This window comes from Leguminivora glycinivorella, chromosome 2, assembly GCF_023078275.1.
Source record: "Leguminivora glycinivorella isolate SPB_JAAS2020 chromosome 2, LegGlyc_1.1, whole genome shotgun sequence".
Lineage (NCBI taxonomy): Eukaryota > Metazoa > Arthropoda > Insecta > Lepidoptera > Tortricidae > Leguminivora > Leguminivora glycinivorella.
In genome coordinates, this window is record NC_062972.1 from 28,129,164 (window position 1) to 28,153,055 (window position 23,892).

Here is a 23,892-nt window from a genome sequence, read left to right on the forward strand (position 1 = left end):
TGTTTATAAAATAATATTATACCATTACCCTACGCTACAATTTATAGCTTGGTTTGATTCAGAAACATTCGCTTGTGACTTGAAAAAAAATTGTAGGCAGCAAGTTTATGAAAGCGAATGCCGCGTGCCGTCTCACTTCTTCTTAAAACAGTTTCAGCAAAGCAGACTCTCCAATATTGAATGGGAAGGAAATATAAAGAAAACAAACAGTACCGTTCCGTATATGAAGATATTATATTTTCAAAGAACATGTATTTAATATTTTTCCCAGCAAATGTTCGGTCAATACAACGTGTGAAACAATACCAATGTTATTTATACCATTATATTCATGTAACAAGTAACTAATATAATTTAATTATTCTGGCTCTTCGGAGCCCAAACTACACACTTGATCGATATAAAATAGATCGCTCAAGCTGCAAAATTGCGTCGAATATTTAAAATAGAATCTTAAAATAACAATAACATATCTGTCTTAAAATCAACTCGCCGGTATTGCGACTAGTTTATATTAAGACACATTATTGAGTATTGTCTTAAAACATTTGAAACTTTTTCAACGAAACTTTGCAGCCAGCTATACAACCCACCTACCATACGATACGCACTACTCAGCGACTGTGTATAAAAAGCCAATATGTTGCAACACTATAATAGATCTGTGATGTAAATTAACAAGATAGTGTATACTTAGGTTAAGGAAGAAACGACAGCCTAGTCTTGAAACAGTCTTGGACCCAGTAAATTAAAATGGTTGATCGGAAAAATACTGCTCTTCTGTCTTAAGGCATTTGAATTCGAGCAAATTTATAGGAAATGGGGCGAAACAATTTAGTCAGATTTTCATTGAACTTCATGCTATATTTGTGTAAACACTGGGTTCAACAATACTTGTCAAGTGTATCACGTCACGCACCCGCTAAAGGTAATATTTTAAAAACTGAAACTTTGCTACTGATGAAAAGTTTCACCCGATGCCCTTTATTTTACCTGTAAATTACAACAAATAACTAGGGAAAAATAGCTATCATTTTAAAGAACAGTCAGTGTAGGTAGTTAATGTTTGGCGCAAATGCACAATGTTTTTGAATATGCCTTTCAATATAAAAATCATGACATTCATAGCATTTATTTTAATCAAAAGGCGCGTTGCGTGTAATGTGAATTGACAGACGTTAATATATTATTTTAGATTACTTTTATTTTAATGCTTAAAACTTCGATGTTTCAACTGGTGTCCGATATTCCAATATACGAGATCATAAAAACAATTGCTTAAAACAGCAATAAGCTCAATAAAGCAACAGTTTAACAAAGTTATATTTGAAGATGGTACAACGTTGAACATCTTCTAATTTTTTTTTACCACCTTCAAAAAAACTTTGCCTCGCGACATCAATTGATATAATAATTAATAAAAACAATTCACAAATTTGTTATCGTGTTCTGGTTTTTATATCACAAATACAATACTGTAAAGATATTATAAAAGCTCATAATAATTAATATTATAGGTAATTTAGGGTCCTTGGTGCATTTTGAGGGAGGGAGCGGAAAGTGCACTTTTCCAAGTGACATGTGATAAGAGAAACTTGTTTTCTATACAATGAGTTATGTTTCTTCAATTGCATATAGTATCTACAGATGGAGTGCGAAAAGGGTTTCCTTCGTATTATTCCGAAAACGTTCGTAGGTATTTGTCATGCTAATTCAGTCAATGTCAGTACAACTTCTACTGACACTGATAGAAATAGCATGACACGTTCGTATGTTTCCGTAACAATACGAAGCCAATTCTTTCCGCACTTCATCTCTGTATTCATAACCGAATATGTAATCCTTTTTAGGCCAGTTTTCACACGCATTATGCATTTTTTGGCCCATCAGAAGAAAATTCTTAGTAAAGTTACTGTTGCGATCTTCACCGGAGCACGAAGGACCATATTTCACCAAGTCGACTTATAAATACTGCAATTGGTGTATTAGCTGCCGTGTTCATCTTTGAACATCAAATTTATAACATTATTTTATATTTCACGCCTGCAATATTGATTGATTCTTTTCAAGCAACGTTAATACAATTTTTGGGATAGGTACTTACTCCAAATTACAAATTTGACTTTTTAATATAGAAGGGGTTTTTTTGAATTTACAACCAATTTTGACCAACCGATAGAACTCGTATTTTAGGCGATTCTAGGCCAAACTTAGGACTCTGAACTGAAACAAGGTAGGAACCAGACGTGACATTACCAACACTTTGCGTCTTACTCACTCTCCTAGTGAATTAGCGTGAACAGAGGTCTTCCCGCGAAATACGAACATCCAAATTTCGTTATCTACCATCCTACTATCCTTGAATATTCGAACAATGAAAAGGTAGATAATTAAATTTAAATTTCGCGGTAGAAACTCAGGGCAGAGTAGTTTATTGCTTACCTCGCTTAACGAAAAACATTTTTACACTTAGAATAAGGCAGTGCTTTGATTGACTTATCAGCGTGTGGCGATAGCATGTTGTTTGTCTCTCTCGCATTAGTTACAAACATATGTGAGTGAGAGGGATGCAGCATGCTATCGTCCCAGGTTTTCACAAAAATATTTTCAACATTCTCCCTAAGAGATTACATAATAATAAGAAGCTACGATCCGTCGTTAACGCAAATGTCAAAGATAATAATTTTGGTTGTCTGTAAAGTCTAACCAAAAAGAGTAGAAATTGAAAAGTGGCAACATTGTAGAGTCATCCCTTTCAAATCTATAGATGTGAGAAAACGGGACGACACTACGATGTTGCCACTTTTTAATTTCTTACTCTTTTTCGTCAGACTGTAATGGTTGCCAGCCAACGATGTCACTAAAACATGCTTGGTATCCTAAAATATAAGATGAGGTCATATCGCTAGGCCGATTCAAGTCTTGTCGTATCTTGCCCGAAGTAACCCATGTGCTAGATTATTTAGAAATCCAGTCATCTTCTTCTTACGCTAGAAAAATCATCTCTAAAGAAAGAGAACGAACGTTTAGTAGATTTTTTTGCTAATGGCATCGTTGGCTAGACACACACAATTTAGAATAAAATCAGTCAGTGGACATTATTTTCGAACAATTCTTTGACATTTCCGAAAACTATTGGAGTCTAATTTTGTATATTTATGATATGCAGACTGTCAGCATTTTGTCTTCAATTTGTGCATGATATGTTTTTATTTGTAAACCATTATTAAACCAAATCGTTGTTCAGTTGTATTGCAATATTTGATAACATTCTTCGGCACCGTCGCACTGTCGTTAATAATACACAATTTCGCTATAATTAAATAAAACCAGTTATTAACTATCCTAAGTTTTGAAAGTCTTCGATTCGCCTACATAATGCATTTAAATAGGTAAATAATTTGAACTATTATATTTGGAAACCATTGTACCTAATAAATACTATGGAGGCAGTAAAAACGGTAATATATTTTACTAATTAATAGGATAAAAATAGACACCGAGTGTGAAAATTTTACTAGAATAGGTACTGGTAAGATTTAAAATTATTGCTCTAAAGGTATACAATTCGTTAACAAGTGCATTAGGTAATTAATTATATAATTGTAAAATGATTTGGTTCGATTTATTAAAAAAATATCGTATATTTACTTTGAGACCTTGTGAAAGAAACCGTCAGACTATGAATAAAAAAAAAGAAATATTAAAAACTTATTTATTTACAGAAACAAAAACAGTTGGTCAGTTCAAGATTTAAACGCGTTCTGAGCAAGCGTTTTTGGGGCGTTTTTCAGGCTGAAGTGAAAAGCATGGTAAGGTAGCGGATGAGATGGGTGCGTGTGACTACGTTTGAAAACGTCTTTGAAAACTTAGCTTTGTGACGTCACAGCACGGTCGCCGGGATGTCCTCCTCCTGAAACACACACTGTCAAATTAATGGAACTAAAAATTTATTGATTGGTCTAAAGGCCCAATTCGAACTTTAATATCAGTCAAATTAGTTGTGTCAAAAATCACATATCGTTTCGTTTCGTTCGTATGTTTGAAGGAACTTTTTGACACTGACAGGAGGATATCATATCTTATTCACTTCTTAGAAGCTTTGTGATCCATTGAAATCTTATCAATTAAGGGTTGTCGCCTTGCATCAAATGAGGTAGTTCTAATTTGTATTATATATTATTAGAGATGAAATAGTAATGTCAAATCCAAGTTTTCCACCTCGAAAGCCCATGGGGTCATAATTAAATTCATGAAAATCCGTAAAATTTTATGACTTTTTCTGACTTTTGTTAAATTTTACCACCAAGAACTTTTTTAACGGCAAAAGTGGCTATGAACAATTTGATGTCTACTAAATTATCGTTATTATGAATATAATTTTGTCTTGGTAAGACATATATTTACTAAGATACGGCCATTCAAAGTTTTGCACAATTTCGACAAAAGGGAAAAGTAGTTAGAGCTGTTCGGAGGTGTATAATCTTTTTTAATCCATACTGAAGATGAATTTTTACGGAGTCCACAAGGCTTCATTTCTCGACCAAAGCTGGAACCACCAACTCCTCAGGTTCTGCTTAAAATTAACAATTTTCTGTACTTACAAAGAAGGTTGTACCAGCAGTTATGGTTGCGAGAAAGTAAGTGTCAACAGCTCACCTGTTTGCACCTACTGCAGTGGATAACTTTGCGGTAATGTACCAGGTCTGGTGTGTACCAATGTTGATAAACCACTCGTTGATGATCCACCGTCAGATGACGATTTTGACCTTCCTGATCAGTTGACAGAGACATACTACCTTGGTAAGATTTCTCTTAAAGGAGTGCTGTGGATTCGAAGGTCCAGTCTAGTTTATTTATCGTTAACTAAAAAAAAAAAAAAAAAAACTATGCTTATTTCACTAACTAACCCTACTTCATATTGCGAACCTTTGAGAAGCCGAATCTTCGAAACTATTTGGCGTACCAAGACCAAATTAGTCTCATTTAATTACAAATTTTGTCTACTTTAAATTGTGTACAGTGACTTTTGCCGTACCATGGGTACTTTGTTGAAAAAAATCACAAATGCTGAAATTTTTTAAGGTTTTTCGTGTATTTAATAATGACCCCATTGGCTTTCGAGGTGGAAAACTTAGATGCCGCATCACTATTGCATATACAACAATATGAAACACCAAATAGAACTACCTCATTTGATGCAAGGCTGAATGTACGATTTCAATGGATCATTGACCGAAGACGGCAGTAAGAAAATTTGTATCTAGAATTAATAGTCTAAATGGGTAATACTCGTATGTATGACAAGTTATGTTGCGCAGTGATTACCTGTATTGTATGCTATTTTTGTCATAAAACAAAAGATAACTTTTTTAAACGTTAAATTAGGTAGGTAAACAGCAGTTCCCGAAAAGTTTGTACATTTGGATCACGTCTTTGATTTTGATAAAAATTGGTAGGCTGATAGAGTCCATGATGCTGAGCAAGATCCACTAGGTTTCCCAAAATGTCCTAGGTAGTTTGTATGAAACTTTCCTTTTTTGTTACAGAAAATGAATAGAAATCTGGTAACAAAAAAGGAAGGTTTGAACACTTTGAACCAATTTTATCAAAATCAAAGACGTGTTTAAAATTGCAAACGGGACTTAATCGCGTATTTACTATGTTTTAAACACTATGTTTTAAACACTAACCTCCGACGTTTCAAGGACGGCATTGTCCCCGTGGTCTCGGAGCAGACTGGCTGAAGTTGACATCAACATCTTCTAGCTATACGAGTTTTTCGAACTACCCGCACCTGGTCCTGACTACCCACTTGAACAGTTTGTGCACTAGGGATGTCAGCTTGTCGACACACAACACTCACGATATTCGGATTTTCAACCCGCGATATTTGTTTCTTCTTGCATTTACTAATGACCGGGTTCCATGTGGATGAGATATTAAAACCTTCGTCTTGATTGAAATTTTTATACTTCTTAATTTCAATGGCTTCACGTATTTTTCTACTATAATACCCACGATCTGTAGAGAGAATTTTAGGGTTATGAAGCTCAATCCAATGGTTAGGCCCTGACTGTAGCAAGTGTTCAGCAACGTCAGACTTGTTCACCTGGCGATTTTTGACAGCTGCGATATGTTCCTTGACCCTTTCCGCTATGGTACGTTTCGTCTCACCAATGTAGGAACTACCACAACTGCAATCAATCCACCAGCCAGCATCTGCCAGCATTTTTACCTTATGTCAAAGGAGTAACGGATAAGGTTGGCACGGTACTAGACAGATACTCTATAAAAACGGTCTACACCCCTTTATCCAAAATTGCAGGGAGCCTGAGGTCCCCGAAGGACGTTATTCCGTACCAGTCACCGGGCGTTTATAAGATTGATTGCAGTTGTGGTAGTTCCTACATTGGTGAGACGAAACGTACCATAGCGGAAAGGGTCAAGGAACATATCGCAGCTGTCAAAAATCGCCAGGTGAACAAGTCTGCCGTTGCTGAACACTTGCTACAGTCAGGGCCTAACCATTGGATTGAGCTTCACAACCCTAAAATTCTCTCTACAGATCGTGGGTATTATAGTAGAAAAATACGTGAAGCCATTGAAATTAAGAAGTATAAAAATTTCAATCAAGACGAAGGTTTTAATATCTCATCCACATGGAACCCGGTCATTAGTAAATGCAAGAAGAAACAAATATCGCGGGTTGAAAATCCGAATATCGTGAGTGTTGTGTGTCGACAAGGTGACATCCCTAGTGCACAAACTGTTCAAGTGGGTAGTCAGGACCAGGTGCGGGTAGTTCGAAAAACTCGTACAGCTAGAAGATGTTGATGTCAACTTCAGCCAGTCTGCTCCGAGACCACGGGGACAATGCCGTCCTTGAAACGTCGGAGGTTAGTGTTTAAAACATAGTAAATACGCGATTAAGTCCCGTTTACAATTTTAAATATGTGTAAAAATCGTGAAAGTTTGAATCAGTGTTTATCAAAGACGTGATCCAAATGTACAAACTTTTTGGGAATTGCTATGGTAATTACTATGGTAAACAAAATGGGTATAATGTAGAGTCGGTCGCAATGAGTAGTCTAAAGCGTGTAAAATGATGATTATGATGGCGTTGATTATGATAACATTAATAACAGATTTGCTGATGGAACTTTCACAAAATTGCGTCAAAATTCTCAATATTTTTCAACTTGCACTTCTGTAATTCCAACACACAACACACACACAAACACACAAACTCCAAAATCAAGTATCACTGCAACTTGTCTAATCGTAGCACTTACCTTCGTAACGTTCATGGAAACTTTGGACGGACAGACAATCCCTGATATTAAAAATTTATAAATTACTGCCTGACGCTTCTCTGAGCTGTTTTGCCTGTCACTCTAATTACCGATTTATTTAAAGATATTCAAATGGTTTGAACCATTTCAGAGAGTATCAGTTCCACTCTCTGGTGTGCCTTAAGGCGTCTTGCGTAACTCATTTGCTCGCTAATTTTTTGAGCGTATTTTGAATACGTCATCAGTGTTATGGCATTTGCTAACTTATTAAAATGACGGGTTATGTGTTCGGTCTTATATCCGGAAGAATTATCAGCTGTTGTCGCTTTAATGTCAATAACTATAGAGACTAAGATAGAGAAAGGTGTGACATCGACCCTTGGCAAGGCGAGATGGTAAAAGGAAGCCAGGTAAATCCATCCCATTCTCAATCCTAAACCGTTTTTTAAACCGTGGACCCAAAGCACACCCAAAGTAACTATTACATTCTCGACGGGAATGAGTTCGTCAGCCAGCGCGAGGTCTGGCAGTACCTCGGCAACTAAGGTCGCCTGGTACATTGAGCCGTATACCTCCACTATAATCGGTCATATACCCCGAAGAATAGGAGAATTATAGTCAAGACCACAGATAGAGAAACACTGTGTATATCCTTGACAAGATGAAGAGACAGTTGAAAAGCCTTTCAATATGTCAGCGTCTGTCTGTCTCTGATTGCCTGTGTTCCGTAGTGGAAAGCCTAGAAGCTACTAAAACCCACTCGGCAAGCCAAACCGTTCTCTATACCGTGGAGCTAGTACCCAAAATATTACATTGTCGACGGCGATGAGCTCGTCGGCCAGCGCGAGGTCCGGCAGCGCGCTCTCCTCGGCGACTATGGGCGCCTGGTACATCGAACGCTTGCACCTCCACTATGCGTTCATTCTGAAAGAACCAAGAGAATTTTATAAGAACATGACTGACATGAGACAATCTTTTACACGGCATTTGTAAAATTACTAAGGTGTGAAATGTAATTATTAATGTCAAAGTATGACGTTCAATAATGATAATGATCCCGACATACAGATGGATGGATATGGTGAATCCAGGTAAAAGTAACGTGAGTTACGACTTCATTGGGTGTTTATTTGAACTACAGCTGCAAATGAAGGGATCTATGCATATAGGCATCAGGAAAGTAACACTTATTTAGAGATAGATTATCACTTGTACTTGCATCGTGACTAAATGGAACATGCCCTAAAATCGTGACTCTCGCCGCGGATTGACCCGATAGATTTACACCATCAGCTACATTTTAGCTTTTTTGGTATCAAATCCAAAAATGAATAAATTTAATGGATGTTGCCTTAATTTCAGAAAGAATAAGTCCTTTGAAAATGTGCTACTTTAACAGCCAGGTTGAGCTGGAGCGAGGTCAGAATGGTCCTCTGCACATTTGGGGTGCCTTATCACAAGCCAACAACTATTTATCAAATTCTTCTGTAACTTAAATTATGTGAACGAAATTACCTCAATCTTCAGCCTTTCCAGCAGCCTGTCTCGCTCGCTCTTGAGAGCATCGCATCGCTCCGTCTCGGCCTCGTTCAGCACCCCTTTCATCTCCATCTCCGCGATCTGGGAGTCTTTCTCACTTATTGCTCCTTTCAAAATGTCTTGACTGACAAAAAAAAATATTTCATTAACTTTACTTATTTATTTCGAATTCTCTGGTATTTGTTATATTACAGTGCACATTGTCAAACAAAGAAATGGAATTGGTAGAATAGGGATGATGACTACATAAAAAAATTGCATTCTGTTTAGTCCGTCACTTAGATCGTCCAAAAATACTGAACACATATTTTTCGCTTTTTCGAATTAATGAAAAAATACAAAGATATAGAGCATCAAAGTTCCGGAGTGGGGGCTTGTGACGTCACTTCTAAGTAAAAATTGTACCTAGGCGTGACGTCACGCGAAACTTCAAGGCACTGTACCGTCGTCATTTTTCGTTTACGAGAATAAAGAAAAAATACTTGTCTAAAATTCTTTGATAATCTAACTGACGGACTAATTCGTTTTTTTTAGTCGTCTCGCCTATTCACTTGTTTATCTAAATAAGTGTCTGGGAGAAGTAAAATATTTGCCATTGTCAGCAGCTGCAGCCGCAGTTGTGTGCATCTACTGCAGTGGTAGTTTTTGTCTAGGCTAGATATCCTCAGTTACATATTCTAGTTCTTTGTTTTAATTGCTTAAAAATATTTCAACCCCTTTGACAGAAAGTACGGAAGCCCGTGAAATGAAAATGTTCCAGGAATATAACAGTATTAATAATTTAAAAAAAATACAAAAAGGGTTTTGTATGATATTTTAAGACACTACTAAATTATGTGGTAAGGCATTGTAATGATACTTTTAACTTTGTTCCCTTACATGATATGTGCCAATTCACCAACAGCCACGTCCCGTCTCCTCTCGCAGTCTTGTAGGGAGTCCTCTAACTGCTTCAGCCTCCTCAGGACAGAGGAACACGTTCCACAGTTCATGACTGACGCGTTCTGGAGAGAGCGGATACGCTGTTCCATCTTTCTCATCTGAAATGATAGAAAATTTGGGTCATGCGAAGTTTCCATAAAATTCTAACGAAACTCGATTACTAAATATTATCAATTTCTTGGAAGGGAAGATTGTTTTCTCATTGGACAAAGCAGTGCAAGGTTTCATTATAAAGTTTTTGTTTTATTCAAAGAAAAATCATAAATTTGTTCAAAGGAAAGTTATGAGAATGGGAACGTTCAAAACTATAGTACTTACTTATCAAAAGATTTTTCTTCTTCACTTCTGTTATGAAAACTAAAACAAAAATGATTATTTCTTACCTTGTGTAAAGTTGCTATTCTCCTTTGTTCTTCCTCGTAGAAAACCTTTTCTCTTTCCGCTGCTATTGTAAAAGACTCCTTTAAAGCGTCTTCTAACTCCAATATTCTCTTATCTTTGAAATCAGCTGTCATTGTGCCAGATTTCTTATTTATAATCTTCTCTAGTTCAGTTATTCTTTCATCTTTGCTTCTCACTACGGCTAGGAGTTGTTCAAATTCGGCTATATTATTGTTTTCTCGAAGTGCTTCTTCTAGTATAGATATGCAACGTTGTTGTTCAATAATCTTCGAATTCTTCACAGCGATTTCCTTGGACAGGCTGCTGATTTTCCTGGCCAACTTAGGCATGCTCGGCTTCTCACTCGTTTCATCGTGAAGTATGTTTAAATCATTAAAACTCCTACTAAATCTGCACTTGTCTAGCCTATCCACTACCTTACCACTTTTCTGGAGCTCGAAAAAGCTTTTGCTCTTTTTAATTTTCGTTAGCTCCTGGCTATCTGATATTTTGAGTATCTCGGACAGAATAAGCGACGACTCGTTAAGCTCGATCTCTAGGTCGATTATTTTCATTTTGCCCTCTTCTATCTTAGAGCGCAGCTCGTCGGTGCTGGCGAGCGCATGCGCGAGCTCGCTCATGGCCGCCAGCTCGCTCTGCTTCGACCGGCTCAGTTCCTACCGTGTTTGGGGAAACGTCAGATGAAAAAAACAAAAAGAAATCAATAAACAGACCGTTTTTACTTCAACAACAAAATTCAACAATATAAACTCAAAAATAACTCGAGAAAAGTCAACATAGATTTTTTTATTTAAAGTTATTGATATTCCGCATAACAAGATTGAAAGCTGGGTAACATCGACTAGTGGACAACTTACTCGATCTATCTAAATACATGATTACTTAACAGTTTTACAATTGTTTTTTTTTTATCAATACTTAAAAAATAATTCCCGCTGAACACGATTATTAGATTTTCTTTAAACATCACTTAAAAATTATCGCTAAACTAATAATTATCTTATTTGTGTGCTGTTATTAGCCGCGCCGAGGGTACGGACTCGGCGTCGACCACGAGAGAGGAATATTATTATCTGAACACTTCATTATATACTCAATACCGATATCGATAACATTACTTAACACGAAATTGCGAGTGTAAAGCTTACTTGTGTTACTCGTTACCGAAAGACGTGGGTCGCTAACGGAACCGTCGGCGTCAAACAAATGAAACGAAAGAGCAAATAAATGAATGACAGTCTTGGTGCGAAGGACTAACTTAGAAAAAGCTTTTGAGGAAGCCAGCGGGTCCAGCCTGCATGAAACAAAGTTAGTCGGGTTAGTGGTTAGATTTGTTAGTACAGGGTTTGAGTCTGAGGCGGCATCCAAACTCAATGCTGGTAATGCCCTTAGAGTACAGAAGGGCATCTCGCTACTTATTTAGAACCAACATCTGAGTTCGAATTCCGCTCCTTCCTTTAGCCGTTTCACATAAATATTATAGAATAGTTTCATAACTTGTGATGTTTTTTCTGAGACCGAATGTAGAATGTTAAAGGGCTTGCAGGACTAGAGTTTCTTAAGTTGTAACATTGGCAAATATAGAAATGTTAATTAGTGTCAACAATTATGTTAGCACTTATGTTACTTATATTTTAATTGATTCTGAATGTAGACATTGAACAACAAAAGGACAAAGATTATAATTAAGACAATTGGACATGTAAAGATAGGAAAAAAAAATCAAAACACAACCTACCTCTTCTCTTTGTGCTTGCGCTTGCTGCTGACTTTTCAGTTTGGCTTGGAGGTTTCTTATAGACCTGGAATGTGATCAAATTCATTTTAGTAAATCAGAATACTTTCAGTGATATGAAGATTCGGTCATAGGCGTAGATAGTTTTTGGCATTGAAAAACCACAGTTAACAACGAATGCAGACAATAATTCTAAACATAAGGCAGGTGGAGAAACGGGCCGCCTTCTCTTTGCTCTGTTCGAGCTATTACTAAATAGTCTTCGCTATCTTTTATGTGTTTGTCGCATACGCTAAAACTTCCACTGAGTGTTTTTCATGGAATCCTTTTCATTTAATTACTGTTGCATTAAGAGTTTTAAATGATTCACGGTTAGTTTCATTAGACTTATATTCACCGGGATATGGACCGAGATTACCTATTTGATTTTTATTGAGGTCTCGATATTTCGATGCAGTTGCATGCATCATGATCAATTTATGGCGGAAAACTCCCCGTGATCATGATGCGGTCTATATCCTGGTCAATACAATTCTTACTGTTGCATGTCCATCATTTGCTTCTCCTTCTGCGCCTGCTTCTCCTAAGACATCTACACGAGCTGCAGCAGGCGCTCCGTCTCCGCGGAGAGCCGGTCCGTCTCCTCCTTGCTCTGTTCGAGCTGCTGTTTTATCGTCTCCACTTCCTACTGCAAGTTTGTCACTTAAGATAAAACTTACTGTTGCATCTCCATCATTTGCTTTTCCTTCTGCGACTCCTACACGAGCTGCAGCAGGCGCTCCGTCCCCGCGGAGAGAGGGGCCGCCTTCTACTTGCGCTCTTCTAGCTGCTTTTTAATTGTCTCCGCTTTCTACTGCAAGTTTGTCATGGAAGATAGGACTTACTGTTGCATCTCCATCATCTGCTTCTCCTTCTGTGCCTGCTTCTTCTGGGACATCTGCACGAGCTGCTGCAGGCGCTCCGTCTCCGCGGAGAGACGGTCCGTCTCCTCCTTGCTCTGTTTGAGCTGCTGTTTCATTGTCACTGCTTTCTACTGCAAGTTTGTCACTTAAGATAAAACTTACTGTTGCATTCCCATCATTTACTTCTCCTTCTGCGCCTGCTTCTCCTGAGACATCTGCACAAGCTGTAGCAGGCGCTCCGTCTCTGAGACAGGCCGCCTTCTCCTTGCTCTCTTTTAGCTGTTGTTTCATTGTCTCCGCTTCTACCTGCTAGCTTGTCATGGAAGATAAGACTTACTGTTGCATCTCCATCATTTGCTTCTCCTTCTGCGCCTGCTCCTCCTGCGACATCTGCACGAGCTGTAGCAGGCGCTCCGTCTCTGCAGAGAGACGGGCTGCCTCCTCCTTGCTTTGTTCGAGCTGTTGTTTCGCCATCTCCGCTTCCTTCTGAGTGTCTGTCAGCTTGCGGTTCAAGTCAGTTACCGCTGCCGTGCTGCCGCCAGCCTGAAATATTGTGTTGAAATTTTAGATTTGTAGTGTATGATTTCATTCTTACAGAAACAAGTTAAAAGGTATTTGCTGTAATATAATATAATTTATTTAATGTATGTACAATCAAAAGAGCTATTGTTCTAGTGTGGAATAGTTTGAAATTGTTTCTTGTTACAAGACTTCAACACTTTTTCTTGGCCATTTATAATTAAAAAAAAAACATATACTTGAGTAAATGTCTGAGTACAATTTTAGGCAATATTGCTTACCTTCCTCAAAGATGCTTCCATTTGGTCCATTTGCTCTTTCCTCTTCTTCAACTGCCGATCCAGTTCCGCCAACGACTTTTCTTTCTCTTCCACGTCTTTCCTCTTCGCTTCAACCGCTTTCCTGTGTTCTTCAAACTGTCTTCTCGCGTCTTCCAGCTTCTTAAATTCTTCTTGGAGCTGCCTCTTAGCTTGGGCTGTATCGTCCCCAGCTTTGGCGTTCTGAGCGCCAGCCGCCTGTAGCTTCTTGTTGGCTTCGTGGAGATCGAGCTGGAAATTTGAAGTTAAGGTGATTTTATGACTAACACTGAGTGCAAACCAAATGAGTGTTTGAACGTTAACAACTTTGAATTCATGATAACGCATTTATTATTAATGTGATGGTTCTTTAAAATATGCTCATTTAGTTTGTCTGCCAAATTACTCAACATAACAACACGAATTGCTTTAAAAACGGACACAATAAGTACATTTGATACTGCGTAGCAATTTCGTCACTTTCAAAAAGCTGTAAGAAAGTTCCAAAGTACAGTTGTAAATTTAAAGCCACACCTACAAGCAGAACTTTTTACAAATAATTGCAAAATATAAATTGTTCGCAGCAACAAAGTCAATGATAGAAATTAATTTTTAAAAATATCTTTAATTTGCAATGATGAACAATGATCGCATTTACACAAGACAGTAGCGAATGCTGAAAAAGAGAAAGATAACAATTTAGTTGTACACAAAGCTTTTGCGAATTGTTTGCACCCAACATAACAAGATTTTAAAATATAAACTAGAGTTCAAACATCTTCAATTGAGAGAATATTTACACAAGTTTGTCATACATAATCTACCAGTCTAGACTTCTAATTGTAATAATAATTCTAAAACGCTCAAATATGTTTAGTTGAGTGTTTTGAACCATGAAACTATTAGTGTTGAATGAATATTCTATTTCATTGCAAAGGTTTGTGCGCAATACTAGATAAAATGTAAGGTGCAACAATTTGCCAAACATTTACGATGTATCACCAACACTGCATGATATATCTAATAAAACATAAGTATGAGGAACATATAATGAGGAATGTTGGAGGATCCCAGCGGGCTGGGGCATGCTACTATACATACACATGACCGGCGATGATGAATTTAAAACAAAAATATGAAATCTACTCGAACTCCGGTGCAATGAAGCGACAACGCGACGCGAAACGGTTCAATCGAGTTTCTATTTATCTAAAACACGGTAAAAACACAGTCCATGAAATGTTACAAAATATTCTGCAGTACTACTTAGGTTTAGCGCCCATAATTTGTAGCACTTTTCTGTCATCAAAAGAGGTATCCAATTATTTTTTATAGACAAGTTAATCGTGTCACAAAACTGGTTAGGTACATATTTGTTTATTCTTAGACAAGAAAGAAGTAGAAAAGAAATTGAGAAATAGGTAATTAAAATGAACATTGTAACTAATGTGAAAATGTTCAAATCAGTAAAATTCTTACGTATTTATTCAACGCAGTAAGAGACGTGTCAAGTAAACAATAATATTTTAAGTTGTAACATGTAATGTTTTATCAAGGATTATTTATATAGGATTTACAATATTTACATACTTCATACTAAATATCGTACTTCGATTTTTTAGCGCCACCTATTAAATACCCACTATCATAATTACACTGATGATATCATGATTTTAAAATAAAGAAATATGTCATTTGTTCTTGTAAAATATAAAAGCACGCAAAAATATTTTGGGAAAATATGATTTTGGCCACTTCCAGGCTGCGAACAGCGCCATCTAGTTTTAAGCCTAAAAGGCCCATACATTTCAGGGGTACGCTTTTTTGTATGGGCTTTGTCAGTCCAGTATTAAATCGTTCTTGGTTTTACCAAATAGATCCTCCACGTTACGTTACGAAAAATATTTAAACAGTTCAAGGACTATGTATACCGTCATACTCATAGCTAAACTCTATAATTTTATTACAAATCCATCAAATTATCTTTTGTCGCCTTGGAAACTCGATTCAACCAGATGCCGTAACAGCCGCTCGTCGCCAGGCGATCCTCCAACTGACCTGCGTCTTCTCGAGCTCTTGGACCAGCATTTCAAGCTGCGCCTGACAGCGCTCGCGCTCGACGGCCACGGCGCGCGCCTCCGCCTGCGACGCCTCCAGCTGCGCGCGCACGTCGCCACCGCCGGCGCGCTGCAGCTGCGCGAGCTGCTGCTGCTGCGCCTGGAACTGTTTCTCTATCGACTGTAAACGCTGTTGACATTCCGCTAACGCCTTCTCCGCCGCGATAGCCTTGGTCTTCTCCTGTTCGACGGCAGCTCTCCACTTATCGACTTCTCCCGCCTTCTGAGCTTGTTTCTCGGCCGCTTCTGCTCGCTGTCTGATCGTATCCCTCTCTTTACTGACAGCCTGTACCTGCTGCTGTAGTTTAGCGATCTCACGCTCTCTGCCCTCTAGGACGGATTTGGTACCGCGCTCTTGGTCCTGCGCCATCTTTCTCTGTTCCTCCTTCAGTCTGCGGACTTCTTCGCGCTGCTTTTGTAGCTCCGCTTCCGAAGCATTTAGCTCGCGTTGGAAGTTTACGAGCATGTCTTGAGACTTTTCTAATTGGGCTACAAGTTGGTCGCGCTCGATAGTCAACTGCTTCGTGTCCGCTTCTAATTTAACTATCTGCTTTTCAATAGCGTCCGCCTGTTTATCTCTCTGCTCTAATATAGAGGCCATCTTTTCTCTGTCCCGGACAGACTGCGCTAATTCTTGCTGGAGTTTTACTAGAGTTTCTTGCGTTCGGTGATCCAGAGTTCGCTGTTGTTGTTCAACGTTACGCCTTGTGTTCTGGATCTCGACTCGAAGGGCATCCCTCTCTTGTTCGATCTGCCTCATCTCCAATATAGTTCGTTCGAGGCGTTCATGCATGCGGCCTAACTCATTTGTCATCCTCTCGTATTCAACTCTTGTAGACTCATTCGTTTCCTGATATTTCGCAAGATGTATCTGCGACTTTTCTAGTTCCTTCGCTAAACGACCGGCTTCCATTTCTGTGGAATCTCTTGCTTGGATGGCCTTTTCAAGTTTGTCTCGGAGACGTTCAATCTCGAGTCGGTCCTCAGTCCTAGCCTTGTCTCCAGCTACGGCCTGGAGCTTCATCCTTTCGATCTGCTGCAGTTCACCTTTGAGTCGCTCGTTATCTTTGTCGAGCTGATCCGATCGTAGCTTAAGTTTCTCACATCTATCCCGGAACTTTTCGCACTCAATATGAGCGCGTTCAAGTTCTGTCCTTTGCTTCTCTAACGCCGCACTTAGCTTCGTCACTTCGGTCTTGGATAGTTCTAGTTGTATATTCGACTCGTGCAACTTTGTCTCTGCTTGCTCCTTTTCGGCTTGTAGACGCTGGATTTCGACTTGAGCCGCGTCGAAACGTTCGCGTTGCTTATCCAACTCAGCTTGCACTCGCGTTAACTCGTTGGTCCACTTGTCCTGTTCGAATTGGTATTTACCTCGCATGCCTTCGGTGCGTTCGAGCTCCGAGCGAAGCCGGGTGACTTCCTCCTCGGCCTTGCGGGCGCGCTCCAGGTCTAGCGTGGTCTTCTCTAACCGCACGCGAAGCCGCTCCAGCTCCATCTTAGTTCTCTCATGTTCTTCCTTCGTGTCATGGTATTTCCCGTACCGTGCCGCATACCGCTCGGCCTCTTCTTTTGCGCCAGAAGCGTCCTGTTTGACTTTGTCTAATTCAGCCTGCACTCTTCGAAGTTCCGAGGACACTTTGTCATGCTTGTCGTACATCTTTTCGAGCTCTATTTGCACTCTTGCCATTTCTTCCTGCGTTTTCTCATTGGAAGCCTGCGCCTTGCCGCACTGAGTCATCGCGCGGTCGTATTCGAATTGCAAACGTTCACTATCACCGACAAGCTTCTCCTTTTCCGCTTGGAGCCTTCGGAGCTCTATCTGCGATTTCTCGTACCGCTCTCGTACCATTTCTATATCGACACTTAGCCTGTCCATGTCCTCCTTTGCCTTTTCTTCCTGTTCTTTGGTCCTGCCCAGTTGTAAAGAAGCTCGGTCGTACATTTCCTGTAATCTCGACAGCTCGTCTTGGAGCTTTCTCTGATCGTCCCTCGATTTGGTGGACATGTGTAAGTGTTTTTCCAGTTCGAGTTCCAATCTGTCTTTATCAGCTTCGAGAATGTCTATCTTGTTCTGGAGTCTGTAGATTTCGTTCTGTGATCTGAAATAGAACAGTTGGCATTATAAAGTGGTATTTGGGGTTGGGGTTGTTAGCACGGTCACAGGACAGACATCGCCACCAACACAAGACGACATTGAACAGATAGTACCTATCATACTTTTCTAGCATTTTCTCGTACTCCTTGTGGGCGGTCTCTTTCTCCTCGATGGTCTTCTGCGTGGAGTACAGCGCCTTGTCGAGCTTCTCCTTGAGGATCTCGGTCTCTGTGAGGGCACCGTCGCGCTCCATCTGAAACCGAGCAAATCAATATTATAATTCCAAAATGTTTATTATATGATAATCTTTTTAAATATCATGAGTCATGAGAGACTTACATGGATCTGAAACCTAACGTTTTTTGTACCTACTGTGAATGCAGCATCTTTTTTTTACGTTTCTATTAACATGTACAGTACTTTGGCAGAACTTTACTCTCTTGTCTTTCGACCTATATGTATACCCTTATAGGCCACCAGTTGTCGCTGTAAGCTGCCTACAGCGTCACAATTTATCAACCAAGATCTTTCAGGATTTAGACACCACTGGAAGCACGGGACAGTGAACTTTCCACCAAGCTTCAATATCCCTTACCGTAAGCTTCTGATGCTGCTGATGCGCCTTCTCCCATCTCTCTCTAAGTACATCCAGCTCAGTAGCAGCGCTATCTCTGTCCCTCGCGGCCCGATTGGCTGCGGCCGCGGCGGCCTCGGCGCGTTCTCGGCAGCTCGCCGCTTCTGCTAGTGCGGCGTCCCGCTCTTTCTGGATACGGGCTACTAGGGCCTGAAAGAGATGAAGGTATGTTTAGAATTATGCGGGAATTGGTGCTGTAGTATTGAAAGAGAAACTGAGTAGTAGGAACGAGAGGCGATACGCTACAGAACCAGATCTCGTACGTGTCTAGTTACAGTAGGTAGGTACATACAGAGATACCGTATGGGTTCAATAAAAGCGTACAAAAAGTACGAAGGCTGGCGTTTCGTGGCAATTACCTAAAAATCTAATATAAAAGAGCCGTAGGAAATTTAATCAAGGAAAACTGAAGCCGCGGCATAGCGCTTGGCAGCCTGCCACGGTATTGGACGAAATCAATGTAATGCCTGTATTTACTGACCATCGGTGCCATGAACAAAAAATAAGTTAGTAGCTAGATGCTAAATAAGTTTTTTTATGTAGATATAATTAATTTATAATCGATTTTAAGTGTTGCGAAATCTTATCCGGAACAAAATTAAGTTTAATATGTGTACCTATAGAAAGTTAATACTTTCTAATAGTACATTAAATGTATAAAAATATGAAAAAAATATCATAACCTTCCATTACGGATTGTGTAGGTATTAATAAGTACCCAAGGAAACTAGGATTTTTTTAAAGACACGACACACGTACACAGGTCGAACGCGATAAAATAACATTTTTACCTTTTATCCAACGTTTCGACGTTTTTATCGGGTTCGACCCGTGTGTGTCTTTAAAAAACGTGTACAAAACGCGAGAACTAACAATAAAGTGTTATATGAAACTAGGAAATGTTTGTTTTTAATCTCTTTATTTACATGAACATATTTACACCAGACGCTTCGCGATTTCTGTGAACAACTTGTTCGCGCTGGGACCCCATGGACCTAGAGTTTCTACGCCAAAGGGTACAAAAAGGTATTCTTTGCCAAAACTTTTGTATTTATTACGTTTCAAAATTTCGGCAATTTATGTTTTATGTCTAAGTATTTAGTTGGGAAAACGCTCTTACACTTTAACTCTAAATTAGAACTTGAAGCTGCAACTTTAAGGACCTCGAACTTTAGAGTTAGAACTTTTAATAGTTAGACATAGGCTCTTACTACTTTAGTACAATACAAACACTTCTGGCAGGCAAGTACGGTCGCACCTATAAGTACAAATAGTGCGATAGGGACGGCCATATTTTGTCATTTATCGCGCGACCATGCTTGCCTGCCTGCTGGACATATGTAGGTACCTAAACGTGAAGTACTTTCAGCTTTCAAGGTTCATCAGTGTCAATTTTATCAATGTTTTATCAGTCTTCATTGGCCGTTTTAAAGAAAATACGATTTAACTCGCACATTTTTACTGTGTCATAAAAAAATGTACACGTGGCTTTAGTAACACATAAAGTACATGAGTGTAGTGAAACCATTTTAATAATATAAGATGACTTAAGAAATAATAACATTATTGAACATTATTTTCCGACTCATTATAACACACAGAAGTAGGAAGCGTAAGCGACATAAGGTCTATTTCAAAAGCATGTCAAAAGCCTATTTTAGGTGTGTCAGTTTCGTCAGTTTCATGACTTTGACGTACCTGCTTGACGCTTTATTCCATAAAGATTATAGGTATTCTCTTTGTCATTTTTGGTATGTGGTATTATGCAAAACTCAAATTGTCCATGGCTAAGAAGTATACCGACTTTTTATAATTGCTGGTCACATACCAATAAAAATTAAAAACATTTAAAGAAAGCTGTCACTTGTATGTTTATAGTTCTTTAATATAGCTTTGTATAAATGTACGTGCAAAAAATACTCAATATTTTCGAGTCAATTTTTATATTTTAGTGCTAAATTATTATTATTTTTAGCAAATTAAAGTGTGGAAATGTCACAAAGACCGAAACGGCCCATGACAGCGTATTTATTGTTTCTGAAAAGTGTAAGAGAACAGATCAAAGCAGATAACCCTGGCATCAAAGTCACTGAAATCGCCAGGATCGGAGGGCGCATGTGGAAAAATCTGGAAGACAAAACTGTGTGGAAAGAGAGAGCTGCAGAAGTATGTATCTTGCTGTATTTTACTAACCGAACTAACAGTGCAATCTCGATAATCTGGGACATATCCGGGATATCGATACTAATATTATAAATTGTGGGCTGCAAGATACAGGCCTAGCCTAGTTTGCAGTCCACCGGATAATGCCTGCGTGTAAAACTTTGTGTTTTTATTTAATTAATAAATTTACTTTACTTTAAATGGGAAAATGTGTGTGTCTGTTCGTTTGTCCGTCTTTCACGGAAAAACGGAGCGACGAATTGACGTGATTTTTTAAGTGGAGATAGTTGAAGGGATGGAGGGTTCTCATAAATTTTACGAGCCGATCTCGTCAGCTCGACGGGCATGTTTTGGATTAAAAGCTATACTGCATGCCCCGCTTGATAAATTCGTACCTACCTATATACCTCTGCCACACACTCGACGAGCGGCGTGTGAAGTAGCGAGGGAAGTAGGCAGAGGCATAGTGTGGCCGCGCTACTCGTCATGCCGCTCGTCATGCTCCTCGTCATGCCCACCGCTCCCTAATTTGTCGGTTTCAGTCGGTCAGTTCGGTCAAAGGGCCGGCAACAACCTAGTGTGATAATCGCGCGAGTAGGGCAGTGTGTGGCCGGAGAGGGCAACATCGCGGCAGCGCGAGGAGCATAGTGTGGCAAAGGTAATACACATATAACATAGGGAAGAGTGGGCGGTACAAGATCGCGTGCGCCCCGAAATGCGATGGACATGAAGTAATTATGTATATGCATATGGGTGACCCTTAAATCTGCGCGTGAGGCATGCTCATGCTACAATATAAAGAAGCATGGCGGGAAACCATTCATCCTTTAACCGCGCCGTAGTCCAATATATAGGACTATCAATATCCAGTTTATTTAGTTATTTAAACTTAATTGCGCAATATAAAAAATCGAGTACAAATGGTGAACTTAATGCCTAAAGACATTCTCTACCAGTCAACCAACAGGCTAATCAGAAAGAGTAGCGGGTGCAGGCTTTAAACGGTCCAGCAGCCAGTTAATTTCGCCGAAGTCTGATAAATAAGACAAATATTCGTACGACTTCGTACTGACGGCAGCGACATTGATATGTTATGAGCACGGCTCGTCGAAAAATTCAAAGCGGGTAAAAGGGTCAGGCCCCTAATGACCACCACAACTCAAGATTATACGACTATGACAGCCTATATTTGGTGTGTCTTTTACAGTTGAGGGAGAAGTATCTAAGGGATTTAGAAGAATATCACGCCAGGCGCGGTTACGGCGAGTGTCGCGCACACCGCGCGCGATCATCGTCTTCATCATACGATGATGAGGACACGGAATGACGTCTTCATCATCCACTGACGGGGACACGGAGTCTTCATCGACGGATGATGAACGCTGAGTGACCAAGTAAGAAGCTTTATATCGTACCTGTATTTTCTAAAATTGTTCGTTTTTAATGTTATGTGAGTTTAATCGTAATTATTAATTTTTAAATATAATTCGATTATTTTGGAACTCGTCTTTTGTGTTTTCGCGTATTACAGGCAATCGCTTTGCACATTTACGTACATACCTACTTTTACACAAATAGGGGACCAGTGACCCATTTCTCTAAACTGAAAGTTACAAGTTACAAGCGGAAGTCTCTTTCCAACTTGTCATATTAGACATTGACAAGCACTTGTAACTTGTAACTTTCAGCTTTGAGAAATGGGCCCCTCGGACATTTTTTGCAGCTGAAACATAACGATACAAATACGAAAAACAGGTAATTGGCAACGATACATAATATAAATTGACTTGAACATTGAAATTTATCTGCTCGCATATCATACAATGATATTGTATGACCCTTTAAATGTGGTAATATACTTTTTTTTTTTAATTTATTTATATCATTGAGAAAATACAAAAACCTTAAGAACTAAGATGCGCCACAGAAACTTGTAAGAAGTTTATGCGTGGTGCAAATGCATCACTCCGCTCAACTGCACAGACAATTAGTAGGTACATATTATAAGTTACGGTAAGTAAGTAATTGGTACAATGCCCCAAGGGCTTATTTTAGAATTAGGCCAGCTATTAAGTGTAATGCTTAGATTTAGTTTCTATACGTGTTGCATTTGATAAATAATAAATAAGATGTGGGTATGTATTACAATTTCAATAAAGTAATTTCACTTATGTTCGCTTAGGAAAACTTATATGATGATCGCTTTAGGAAGCAGATTGATTTACGATACGAGGTTGAGTCATACACAGGGACCGCAACTTTGGTGCCGATGACAGACGTATGACGTCAAGCTAAATACAGAGTGTTGCTATCTAGATTATATACACTTAATCAAATAACAACTTATAAGCCTCTTTAGTTTACTGATATTCAAACTTGAGTTAAGAGTTTTTCCACGTACTGGCCACGTATAAAAACATAACTGTCTTTGTCATGTTAAAACCGAGATTGTGGGAAATGACAACCAATTTCTGTTTAACTATTTTTCATTGGTAAAATATAACCGAAATATTATTGTTTCGCTATGGAACCGTATTTGCAGAAATTTCCTTTTCTGATTTTACAAAATGAAAAAATATACTGCTCCTGCTGTGACCAATATTTAAGAGGAAAAGCAAGTAATATAGATAAACATTTGAAAACAAAAAAGCATATAGAACGAGAAGAAGGAAAAATAAAACAACCTTTTGTTAATATGTTGTTTTATTTAAGTACACGAAGAATAATATTTTTTGTTACAATTACATTACTGTAAAAAAAGCCAATAAAAATAATATTTGCATCGTTTTTTAATGTTAACATTATTTTTTTATGCAAATACCAAGCAGTTCTCAATATCTCATTATTAAGAATTGAGGTATTGCAATGTTATTAAAAGAACATCCTATATCGGACTAAACGTCATAATGACGTCACCGGCACCAAAGTTGCGGTCCCTGGTCATACAATTTCACTCAACTATAAGAGATTGAGTCACACAACCCTCGTCAGGCACTGGTCCCACCAAAAGCGAGTAAGCGATGAGCTATCGGCGATAGAAACGAACAAAATACAGTCGCTCCCGTGTAAATAGAAAACCGGTCCAAGAGCGTGTCGGGCCACGCTCAGTGTAGGGTTCCGTAGTTTCCCGTATTTTTTTCAAAAACTGTTCAGCCTATCAAGTTGAAAATAATTTTCCTAGAAAGTGTATATAAAGATTTACTTTTGTGATTTTTTTCATATTTTTTAAATTATGGTTCAAAAGTTAGAG

General features: G+C 38.8%; 1 protein-coding gene across 4 annotated transcripts in view; it reads right to left on the reverse strand.

Annotated features, from left to right (window-relative positions):
* Nucleotides 1-210: 210 nt before the first annotated feature.
* LOC125242214 (plectin) overlaps nucleotides 211-23,892 on the reverse strand; it is a 103,826-nt gene continuing 80,144 nt past the window's right edge. The window contains exons 10-20 of one of the 4 annotated variants that reach the window (XM_048150940.1): nucleotides 18,441-18,629; nucleotides 17,968-18,098; nucleotides 15,689-17,849; nucleotides 13,616-13,882; nucleotides 13,153-13,358; nucleotides 11,917-11,980; nucleotides 10,160-10,834; nucleotides 9,714-9,874; nucleotides 8,811-8,958; nucleotides 8,096-8,219; nucleotides 211-3,913 (exon numbers count right to left, since the gene is read on the reverse strand). In XM_048150940.1, coding sequence (XP_048006897.1) covers nucleotides 3,870-3,913; nucleotides 8,096-8,219; nucleotides 8,811-8,958; nucleotides 9,714-9,874; nucleotides 10,160-10,834; nucleotides 11,917-11,980; nucleotides 13,153-13,358; nucleotides 13,616-13,882; nucleotides 15,689-17,849; nucleotides 17,968-18,098; nucleotides 18,441-18,629 — 4,170 coding nt within the window. In that variant the 3' untranslated portion in view covers nucleotides 211-3,869. Of the gene's footprint in view, nucleotides 3,914-8,095; nucleotides 8,220-8,810; nucleotides 8,959-9,713; nucleotides 9,875-10,159; nucleotides 10,835-10,878; nucleotides 11,473-11,916; nucleotides 11,981-13,152; nucleotides 13,359-13,615; nucleotides 13,883-15,688; nucleotides 17,850-17,958; nucleotides 18,099-18,440; nucleotides 18,630-23,892 lie in introns of those variants that run through there. The other 3 variants (XM_048150941.1, XM_048150944.1, XM_048150943.1) reach the window with 3 other exon arrangements.